Source organism: Mycteria americana, chromosome 7 (genome assembly GCF_035582795.1).
Source record: "Mycteria americana isolate JAX WOST 10 ecotype Jacksonville Zoo and Gardens chromosome 7, USCA_MyAme_1.0, whole genome shotgun sequence".
Lineage (NCBI taxonomy): Eukaryota > Metazoa > Chordata > Aves > Ciconiiformes > Ciconiidae > Mycteria > Mycteria americana.
Window position 1 is genome coordinate 24750988 of NC_134371.1, and position 11155 is coordinate 24762142.

An 11155-nucleotide genomic window follows, 5' to 3' on the forward strand; every position below is an offset into this window, starting at 1 on the left:
GATGACAATAAAAAAAGGAGGGGGGAAAAAAAAGATCCCCAAGACCTGGAAAGGATGAGTCCAAATGGTTGACGGAAATAGTGGCATGTTTTCTAAGGCATACCTCTTACCTCCCTGTTTGGTGGCAATATCTCTGCACACCCAAGAATTTCTCACATGAGTCACCTTTTCTATGGCCAGTAGTTTGGTTAGTGAGGTTTTTTAGTTTTCTGTGTTGTTTGGGGTTTTGTTTGTTTGGTCTTTTCTTTTTTCTTTTTTTTTTTTCTTTCTTTCCCTCTTCTCCTTGTGTTTATGGACATTCTTGTGGTGCATGTGCTTCCTCACAGAGAACTGCATTGGGTACCCTCAGGCTGCGTTGGGGATATCGCAAGGCTTCTGGAAAAAGCTTGCCCTGCAGGCCTGAGACCTTCCCTGCCTCCTCCAGCCGTGGTAGCCTGTCCTCTTTCATCACCTCACTGCGGTCATGTCCAGCCTTTCCCAGGGGAGGGGAAACCTGTTGTTTTTGCAGCTGATGGCGGGGGAGGCTGGGTGCTTTGCTGAGCAGCTGGATCCTGTGTGGCCATTTGCAGGCAGGCCAGCCCAGCATATTGCGGTGGCATTGGACAGTCAGAGACTTTGGGTGATCCTGCAAAGCACTGGGTTTTGCTGAGGACAGAGCCACCTGAGGAAGGAAAGCCTCTGAAAGGTAAAAAGAAAGCAGGGCTGTGCAGCACAGTTCACTCTCTGGAAAGGGTAATTGCTAATACAGCAATTTCTAAAGCTAGATTTTCATGTGGGTCTTGTACCCCCATTTCTTTCCGTTGTCACAGCAATATAAGGCATAAAGGCAGTTTCCAGTTGCAGCAGGATCCTGGGGCAGGCTGGGCATGGGGAGTAGCGCTGGGGTGGGGGATTCCCATGCCAGAGAGCCTGGAGGAGGAAGGGGAGGTATATGCACACCTCCTGGAGGCAAGGGAGGGCATTTCTTGCATCACAGATGGACCTGAAAGACTCCTAGAGCTCCCCTGTGCATCCCGCCATGGAGGAGAGGTTCGTGGGATGCCTCCAGTGCAGATCCAGGTACAAACTGCACAGGGGGAGAGGACAGGCCAGTCCTTGCGCTGGGGACAGGGCTTGCAAACCGGCGCCATCAGCGCCAAAAGCAATGGAGCAAAGAAGGGCTGTTTTGTTGCAGTCGTGTGCTCTGCACCAGGAAGCTGCGTGTCCCCGTTGCTCCTCTGACGCAGGCAGAAACCTTCGCACCATCGGGGCGTTTGCCAGCTCTGTGGGGGAGGTTTTAAGTGCACAAAAAGAAGCTCTTGTGATTTCTCTCTTCTGTATATGCCGACTGATGTGCTGTGCCTTTGTGCAGCTGGAAATTGAAGAAACTTGGCCAAGCACAAAAGTGATGCATGCTCTTTAGCCCCTGGCTTACACAGCCCTCTCTGAAAGCAGAAGAGCAATTCCTTCTTTGGTCACTTTTACCAAAAAAATAAACATTTTAAGAAGTTAAATAGGGAAATGTTTCAAGGGAAACTGGAGTAAGATGTGAGGGATTTGTGTGTTTATGAGGATGAGGAAAGTGTTGAAATACACCAGTGGAAATAAATCAGCCTGGGGTTTACTGGCAAAAAATAAAGCCAATGGGAATTAACCAAAACCCAGAAATATGCTGGATTTCATAACTGGTTTCGGTATTGTCACCTCAAATATCCTTCACAATGATTGTGTAGATAAATTGTCACCAGCAGCACAGTCTGAACCTGGGGTGTGCCTTTAAACGCAAAATCTGGGAAGCCCCTTTTTGAAATGGAGTGCTTTTTCTGCTGTGCTCTCATCTCCATGGGAGGCCTTTTCTCTCTTTTTTTTTTTTTTTTTTAATTTTATTTTATTCTTTTGAAAATCAGTGGGGGATGCTGCCTGGTTAGGATCCCTGTCCCAGGCAGGCAGGTGGTGGGATCCACTTCACTTTTGCTGGGGGAAGGCAGCAGGTATCCAGGGAGGCAGGTGCCGGGGTGGCCCTGCCCTGGGCAGCCCAGCAGGAGGTGAGCACTTGAATGCAGGGGAGTGCATTGCCTCCAAGGGAGCTTTTTGGCAGGGTCTCTGTTTCCTGGACTGTGCTTTACCTAGCCGGGAAGTTGGTCAAACATCTGCCTCTATGGAGACCTCCCTGCTGGGATTGAAATAGCTCTGAGGTCCCTGATGTGAGAGGTGAGAACAGAAGAATCTTAAAAAAAAACAAAACAAAGAAACCCCAAACATGCACACCTAGAGCAGTGCTGCTGTATTTGAGCTCCCCTGTCCCTTCTGCCAGAGCTGGGACTGCTGCAGACCACCATCCCCCCAGGAGGCAGGAGGTGAGATCCTGCCTTGCTGCTCTCTGCCTACTGAAAATATCACCTGCTGTTCCAAAAGGGACAAACCCCACCATTTGGGTCCAGCCAGCTGGTAAAAGAGAAAAATTCCAGGTATGTTATTAAAGTCAGATACATCTTTTATCATTGCACAGTTTATTGCACCTTTGAAATTTTTCAAAGTTCTGTTTCTTTAAAAACAAAACAGAAGCCAAAACCCATCCCCTCTCTAAAATTGCTAAAACACTGTGAATACAGCCATGTCACTTGACATGGAAACGTGTAACTGCAGCGGCAGAGAGCAAAGATCCCAGTGATGGTGAAGAGCCACGGCTGGCGGGTGCGCTTGTCCCAGGCACAGACCTCATTCTGGCCCCCTGAGCGCAGGGTGGCACTGCCAGGGTCTGCTCAGGACATGTTAAATGCCGCTTAAGTCTGATATGGTCAGTACCCAGAACGTGAAAGGGAGCAGCCTCTAAATAAAATATAAGGGCTTAATTAAATTAATTATAAAATAAAGGGCTTAATTTATAAAATAAAGGGCTTAATTCTTCATAATTACTCAGTTGCCATTGGGAGAATACAAAAGTATTGAACATCAGCTGCATATTCTTCCATTCACCAGAATAATAGCAAGGAAAGGAAGTGAGCAGCAATAAAAGATCCAATTTACCATTAAATTATAGCTTAAACAAGAATCTCTTCATTCCTGACCTTCTTCTGCCTGCGCTGCCCTGCCCGCAGTGGCTAGCGAGCAATTGTCCATTGCTGCCTCTCTGCTGCGAAACCAGATTAGATTATGCAGTCCACTTCCTTCCGCCACCTGGGGCTCTTCTTGGAAGAAATTATTGAATAACCTTTGTGACAGGCAGAAGTGTAAATGTGTTAGCTTAAGGAGGTTGCAAAATAGCTGCGGCAATGCAGAGGAGCTGTGACCCACATGGGGTGTGCATGATGGTGTCCTACCCTTCTGAAATGTGACATCTCTGTGGTGGAGACATGATGCAGAGTCTCTCTGCTGGGGCACTGAGAAAAGCTCGTCCTTCGGTCCCTGTCAGTGCAATATGACCTTTAGTAGAAGTATGATGTTTCTGGAGCCCATTTTTATGTAGCAACATAGGGCAAGGGTTAAAAAAGTGCGGGCTGTGGCACCCACCAAGGACAAGACACCTACAGACTTGCTGTTGCAATTTTGAGGCTGATAAAAGTCAGGCTTGAAATATCTGTGCCAAATTTTTACCAAAGCAAAGCAGGGAGCCTAGCTTGAAAGCCAAGGCCAGAAAGGTGGAAGTATGAAGTGTTCATCTTGGCAGAAAAATGTCAGCAGACAAAAGTGAAATGGGAGTTTTGAAGTTAGTAAAGCTACTGGCAGACTGCTGCCAGGGTTTCTGATGGACAGGGTTGCAGATGCTGCAGCCTTTTAGCACCTTTGAGGATGAGGAGTGCATGGTGTCAGACTCTGTCCCCAGCTGGTGCATGCAGTGCCCACACGGGACAGCTCATCCTGTTGGAGTGACTCAGTGATGTTTCTGAGCCTTCATGCAGAAACTGAGAGACATAGGAATGCTTCATCTCAAGCTAACGATAATGAACCACCCTGATTTTCACTTCCCCAGAAGTGCCCTCTTTCTCTGTCTTCGATGAAAGCATCTTTGAAGTATGTCACAGTTTTTTGGTGACAGCTTTCACACTTTCCCCCCGCAGCTGACATTTCAGATGAACTATCATTTTTTGGTCAGCTGCCCTGGTTCAGTACTTGGCAGCAGGGTTCAGTTAAGATGTGACAGCAACAGCAAATGGTGAGCCCCAAGCAAGAAAACTGGTGTGACGTAACCAGACCTCTGTAAGCAACAGCATGAAAGTTAGAGGGAGGTTTGGATGTGTTCCTACACTCTGCGTGTGTCCCACCTGTGCAGCCACCTCCAGTGCGCTGCGGCAGCTCCACTCGTGCTTTCAAGTGATCCGTTTTTTGTAACAAGTCCATTCAGTGCTTGTGAAGGGTATCAAACTGGCTGTGTCCATCTCTGTTGTCAGTTCGTAGAATTAATATAACGTAGGAGATGCCAGTGCAAGATGTTTGTGCCTACCTGTGTCCTGCAGCTGCTGGGAGGGCAGCGTGGCTTGATGAGGGCAGGATGTGGTCATGCATGGTGGGAGATGCCTGCGAGGTGTAGGTTCCAGCTCTCTTCACACATGTACCTCCGTCACTTGGAAATTGTGAGGTTGATGTTGTCCAGACTTGGCTCCAGAGAAATCTGGGAAGTCTGGAAGACAGAGCTCCTCCTGTGCTAAGAAGGTTAAGTTGTACATATTTGAAAGCTTGGTGGATGTTATGAGATAGCTAGGTTTTTGCAGCAAGATCAAAGCAAGCAGGCAAGGCCTGCTCCACCTGGATAGTTACGGTCTGTCTGTGCATGGGGTGGGGGCTGTCTGCCTTCCAGGCAGTGGTGGAAGAATCTGTATCTTGTTGGCAAGTGCTCACATCCCCACTTCTCTCCCGGAGGTTGCTGAGTCCACCAGAAATGTCTACTACTGTAGATTGCTGCTGCCTCTCCTCACTGCTTAATTCATCCCTTAGCTCTTCCCTCAGCTGACCAAAGAAGAGCATACAGCTCTACTCTGTATGGTGTGGGAGAGCTTGGCCAGATAGGTTATGGATTTAGAGGACACTCCTTCTACTAAATCAACTCAAAAGCCCCAGGTGGAAAAAGCGCAAAAAAAAAAAAAATTGAGTAAACAGAACAGCATAATCCAGTTTTCTAGCTGGGGAGCTGGCAGGAGTTTCTTGGCTTATATGCCACACATTTCAGCCCCAGCACATTTGAATCCCTGACTGCCCTGTACTTGGATAGACCCTGCTCAAATGGTGAAGAACAGAGGTTTTGGTCCTATGTCAAAGGGATAGTTTATCACATCTGTTTTCTGAGAGTGAAACATGCTTTCCTGCCTCTTTGCCCTCGTTAGCCAGCTGCTCCTGAGCAGTCATTAGGAGCGGCTGCAGTCCTGCTCAGAGCTGCTGTGGAGGCTGGCTGTGGCAGTGAGGACCATCCCTGCACACCCTGCCCAGCACCATCCTGGCACAGTTGGGTGACTGTCTCCTCCACAGCCCCTCTGATGCTCCCTTTCTCTCCAAAACCCAGTAAACACCTGAGGACTCACTGCTGTACAGGGGCTTTGGTGTGAGGTTTCTGTGGTGAGAAAGTTTGGCCGTCTTTGGCCAAGCACTCACGGTGTGTATTTCTGGGTGAACGGCTGCTAGAGGAAGGGGCGTTACTTGGAGCAAGACAGCTTAGCAGAATCTGCTCGGAAATGCTTTGCTTGCAGGCATCTTTGTATCTCCTCCACCCATTTAATTAGCGGTTACTGGAGGAAAAATATTTTTTTCCTGTGCATCTAAAATAGCAGTTTGGTTTGTGCAGAGCTTTCACCTCTGAAGAGCTCTCACCCATGTTGGTGAGACTGGAGGTGTAGAAAAAACACACTGGCAATCAGGTAATCTTTCAAATCACTGCGCTGTCAGCACACAAATCCCATACCGGGGAGGAAATCTTAAAGGTATGCTTAGCCTTATTTAGGAGCAGCCCATCAAATTAAAGTCACAAAGGTGCATATGTTACTACAGCGATGCAGGAGACCCATTGTCACACAGGGCTGGGGAAGGCAAAGTGTCAGCCCTGCTGTGCTGGGCTGAGCAGCGTGAAATCACTGCAAGGGCTGTGCCGCACCTTGGGCTGAGCTGGGAGGAGATATCCATCTCTGCATGCACAGCATCATTTGTTGCTGCTTTGAGCTTTTCGAAGAAAATGTAGGAGTAGAACGGGGGAGAAACCAACCTCCTTAAAAGCTCGTCTTTGCAACCAGAGCCTCTCCTACTCCCCCTCCCCATTGTGCAGTGAACGAAGGCCAGATCCTGCTCTCAGATTTTGGTGACGACAGAGCAGATATCCCCATTTCTGCCTGAATCTCTGGCAAGCACAGTGAGAAGCCTACATCCCCTTGAGAAGCTGTCCGGGCTTTACTACTATCCTGTGCATGTGGCGTGGGCTTTGCTGGGCAGGTGGATGGAGGGCTCTGCTCAGCAGTTGCCTGCAGCAAGGTCTCTCTTTAAGGGGTTTCTTCCTTTTGGCATGTGCCTTGAGCAGGAGGAGATGCAAAGGCCGAGCTGGAAGTGAGACTGTAAGGCTGCTGAGGTGGCAGCAGGGTTTGGCCCAGCACATGCAGGCAGATGAAAGCCCAGCCTGGGGTCAGGAAACGTGGGTGCAGGTATGTGCCTGGTATGTCCCATCCTGGGGCACGTGGGTGCTGTCTGAGCATCATTACAAAGGGCCTAGTTAGTGGTTTTACCTGCTTAGCTGTTTGTGGGTAAGTGCATCGCAGGGTGGCAGGCACTGTTCTGCCTTTGAAAATCCCAGTCTCTGTTGCAGCTTATACCCCCTGCCCCTTGCTTGGACAGCCAGGGAGATGAGCTGTCCCTTTTGGGGACAGACAGCAGAGCAGATCCCGTACCACCCAATCCCCTGCCTTTTCCATTTAATTCATTAAGAGACTATGCTCTGTGCCAGTAACACGACTTTATTTATATTGAAAGCTTTGGAACAGCTCACTGCCACTTTTGTAGACAGTCCTTTACATTATAAGGTTGAATAGACCCCTAATCCAGAGTTCTTATTCTACCGCACCACCCCAACTCTTTGGATAGTAGCTTCAATGCTATGTGACTCAAATGCATTTGATGTAAAGTTTTTCCCCAGTACAAGCAATTGCAATTTCTTCTGACCTTGTATGACAATTGATGACTGTTTTGTAGCCGTTATGTAGTATGAATGGTGCTGTAAACTTGTCTAAAGCAGGCTAAATCTGCCTCTGCTACTGTGATTGTGCATTATTACCAACTAAAAAAACAGGACGTTTGTGACTTATAAGAACATCCTCCTTTTTCTGCAGTGGTTTCCCTTTGACTTTTTTTTTTCTGTTTGGATATTAGGAATAATCTCTGTTTCTTTGTCACAGCTACAGCTGCATAAAACCTGATCCAAGGTGAGGAGGAGGGACAAAAATCCCCTTTACCACCAGCTGTACTTGTTTTGGGTTTTCTGGGAAAAAGGAAGACAGTTTTTGCAGGGGAAAGCTATCATTTTACTCAAATTTGCATAAGGCAGGGAATTATCAGTGGCAACCTAGATCATTACATCAGGATCTTGACTGCTGTGGTTGTCTGAATCAGGGCTAATTTTCATGTGTCTGAGTCCTTCCCATTAGCAGAAAGTCCCTCCATCCCACTCACACAAAAAGAAGGTGTGAAAGCTGGCTATTGAGTCCCAGTTGAACTTGAACATAGCAAGTATAAAACATGTGCTGCATGTGTTTTGCACTAATGTGTTATGCATGGGAGCTGAATTTCAGCTTCTTCACTGGCTTCAGATTTGGACTTTGCTAGCTTGGGAGATGCTTCCTTAAATTCCTTGTTGACGAAGTAGTAACAAATAGCATCCAGGCAGCAGTTTGTGCTTGCAAGGATCGAGGCGAGGTGAACAAAATTATTAACCCTCTGTATTGCAGAGCAGTTGGAGCTGATGGAGTCCATTATAAAGCGAAGGAGATGCCCAAGGTAAAGAGGTAAAAAGCATATGATGAACACAGCCATGTTTGCAGACACAATGTAGACTGCCTTCCTGATTAACTTTTCCTTGTGACAGTTTTCATTCTTCTTTCTCAGGAGTTCTGCAATGACTTGTATGGAGCAATAACTCAAGATGATCAATGGTATGAAAAACCCTATAATAATAGCACACAGTGTGATCACTGAGGGCTTAACGGAAGATTTTTCAAAGCAAAGTTCATCTTGTCCGCGGTCCTCTAACTTTTTAATGAGGATCATCACACAGACGATGACTATCCAAAGAAATCCAGAGGCAAAAGCTGCCTTCAGCGGTGACCTCAGCACCTTGGCTCTCAAAGGGTACTTGATTGCAAGGTATCTATCAGCTGCTACGATAGTGATGATACCGATGCTCATTAAGCGGTTTATGAAGTAGCCACCTTCCAGGACCAGGCACCATCTACCTACCTTCAGCTGATGCAACTGGGTTAAAGTTTTAAAAGGCAAAGTAAAGAGCAGCAAGCAGTCAGCCACAGCCAAGTTGACCATGTATACTCTGGTTTCTGTCCATTTGCTGAGTCTGCAGCAGAACACCCACAGTGCCAACACATTCAGCAAAATGCCCAAAAGCAAAACTGGGATGTAAACACACAGCTGGACCAGCGGAAAGCTTTCATAGGCTGTGATATTGCAGCTGCTGAGGTTCATTTTGGGGGTATTAAGAGGCACAGTTCCTGCAAAAGCAGATTAAACCTTTTACAAGCTAGATTCTTGACTGAATCAGTGATTAATTTAGATAGTTCAGGGCTTTACCAACAGTGAAAACCAGACTGTGGAGGTGACACTGCAGAGCAGAGCTGGCTGTAGGGTACCTAGTGGGAAGGGGAGGGAGCAGGACATGAGCCTGATCAGTTGTGGAAGAGAGAAAAGCGCAGGTCTGAGATGTCTTTGGATTTTCCCTGCAAGGGGAACATGGCTCCACAGGTACGGGTTCCCAGGGCTTGAAAGCATCCTGAGTGAGCAAACCATAAGGCAGTGCTGCAGCATCTACATGCATCTGCAGCTCTTGGCTACCTTTGAAAATCATGCTGCTGGGGAATCATACCGGGAGACCTCTTCGGAGGTGAGGGAATGTGCTACAGCCGATAACTGCAGCAGCTCTGTGCTTTGGACACGAGGAATGAGTTATGAGCCCAGAAGATATAAGGGTAGATCATAACAGACAACAGGGAGATCTAGCAAAGGCTGAGACAGCCCTTAAGCATCCAAAACATGTCTAATGTGGCCAATATCAAAATGAGCCTTTGAAAATACATGGGCTCCAGCCCTCTCTCAGTTTTTCTACCACCATTTTAGTGTCCCACCATGGCTGGGGAAAGGCAGTGCCTTGCAGAGTTCAAATAACCAGGTCAGCAAATAGCCAGGAGGAATTACCTGCTCGCTCGCTGTCCTTGGAAAGAGTGAATGTTCTTCCAGAGCAGCTGCAGCACGGCGTGCAGGCACGATGAGCTCTCCTCGTGGTGCTCCTGGCACGTGACCAGCGAGGTGTCCTGCAATGACCATTTGCTGGTGGCTGTGACAGCAGCAACGCTGGTGGAGGAAGCACCCCCGCCCCTCCTCAATGCATTTCCCCGGGGCTGAGCTTCCTCTGCCACCACTAGCATGGCTCGTACCACCCCCTGTTGACTAAGGAGCCTGCAATAGCCCTGCAGTGAGGTGAAACGCTCATCTGCCATGCAGTCCTGCAGCAGTTCCTCCGGTGATGGAACAGCTTTGGGTTTTTCCTTTGATTTACTTTCCAGCGCCTGATGTCTCGCAGGGCAATGCCTGTTGACCTTCCTCACCCAACAGGCTGTGCACATTGCTTGGAGGGGACCTGTTGCCCTGGAGGGTCCTGAGGTCTTCTCTCTGCCTTCTGGACTACCACTCCTGCTGGGGCTGGAGCAGGAACTGCCACCTGCTGTCACACTGGTGAGCCCCAGGACAGAGCAGCCCTGGAGAGCCGCCAGTCCCATTCACAGAACTGTTGGAGCAGTGAGGGCTGTGGTTTGCAGTTTTGTGATTATTATAACTGAGTTTCACTCTGAATCATGGTAATTCTCTCATCTTCCATAGTTCTCATCAGCAAGTAATTCTGAGAAAACGTGGCACTGTGACCCTGTGACCTGCTGACTTTGTGACTGCTCTGTGGTTGCAGGCGCCTGCTGGCCAGCGGCTCCTCCTTGGCTGTCCGTTGCAACCCATTCACAAGAAGAGCTCAGACAAGTTGATCAACAAGCTCAAAGGTCCTGCTCTTAGTACCTTGAATTGCTGTCTTGGGCAAACACATTTCCCCTTCACGCTTTCCAGGTCATCTTAGAACAGTTTCAGGAGTATTTCTGCATCATCTGTCTGTGCATTACAAACCAGCCTTTGAGATTAATTCCTTGCCAGTGTATGGTCAGTATAGAGCTTAGCTTAGATACTTCTCCTGAGTTTCCAGGGACTGCTTTTGCCTTTCTTGTGGCTGCTTCTTGGTGGATGCTTATAAGTAGTTACTGACCTATTAATACACACAGCTTGTTGATCCCCAACCACCATCATTTTCATGTTGTGGGCCTTGTTAGTACTTTAGTTTTCAAAGTCATCCAGCTCGTGGGTTGTGATAGTTTCACCAGCGTACAGAAAACACTTTACTTTGCATCATCCTCAAGTGTTGTCCACACACTCCTATTGTCTATGTCAAGGCAATCACTACTGGTATTAACCATGAGCAGTCAAAATCAAGCCTGGAGGGAGCTCAGCTCACAGCATCTCTCCAGTGTGATGCTTCCCATCCACAACTTGGTGCTGTGGTCGCCAGACAAGGGCAGCTATGTTTCCCATCAGCCTGATGAGGCTTCAAGGGAGGGACAAACTGTGCCACCAGGCACAAAGCAGCTGCCCGTGCTCAGCAGGTTCACCAGGATATGTCAGAGCAACTCAACACGACTACCAGTAGGCAAAGCTACGATGAAGTGTTATCTGCGGAGAACTTAACGTGTCTCCTGGTGTGGCTCTCGGGTCCCTGTCTGATTCCTGGACACCGCTGGGTCAGGATCCTCATGCTTCTCTTCTCTCCACCTCGGCTCCCCATCAGCCACCCTCTAGGCTCTTGCAGCTGCTTTATGGCCCCCTTCGTCCATCCAGTCACAGGTTTTATCATCTCTGCCATGGACCAATGATGCTCACTTGGTATTTTCCC

At 48.2% G+C, this 11155-nt stretch overlaps 1 protein-coding gene across 1 annotated transcript; it reads right to left on the reverse strand.

Moving 5' to 3' along the window:
* Nucleotides 1-7151: 7151 nt before the first annotated feature.
* On the reverse strand, nt 7152-8655 carry LOC142413118 (G-protein coupled receptor 35-like). The gene has a single exon (XM_075509163.1). It carries the CDS (start codon nt 8638-8640, stop codon nt 7705-7707), a length of 936 nt encoding a protein of 311 aa, XP_075365278.1. The 5' UTR covers nt 8641-8655; the 3' UTR covers nt 7152-7704.
* Nucleotides 8656-11155: the final 2500 nt, after the last annotated feature.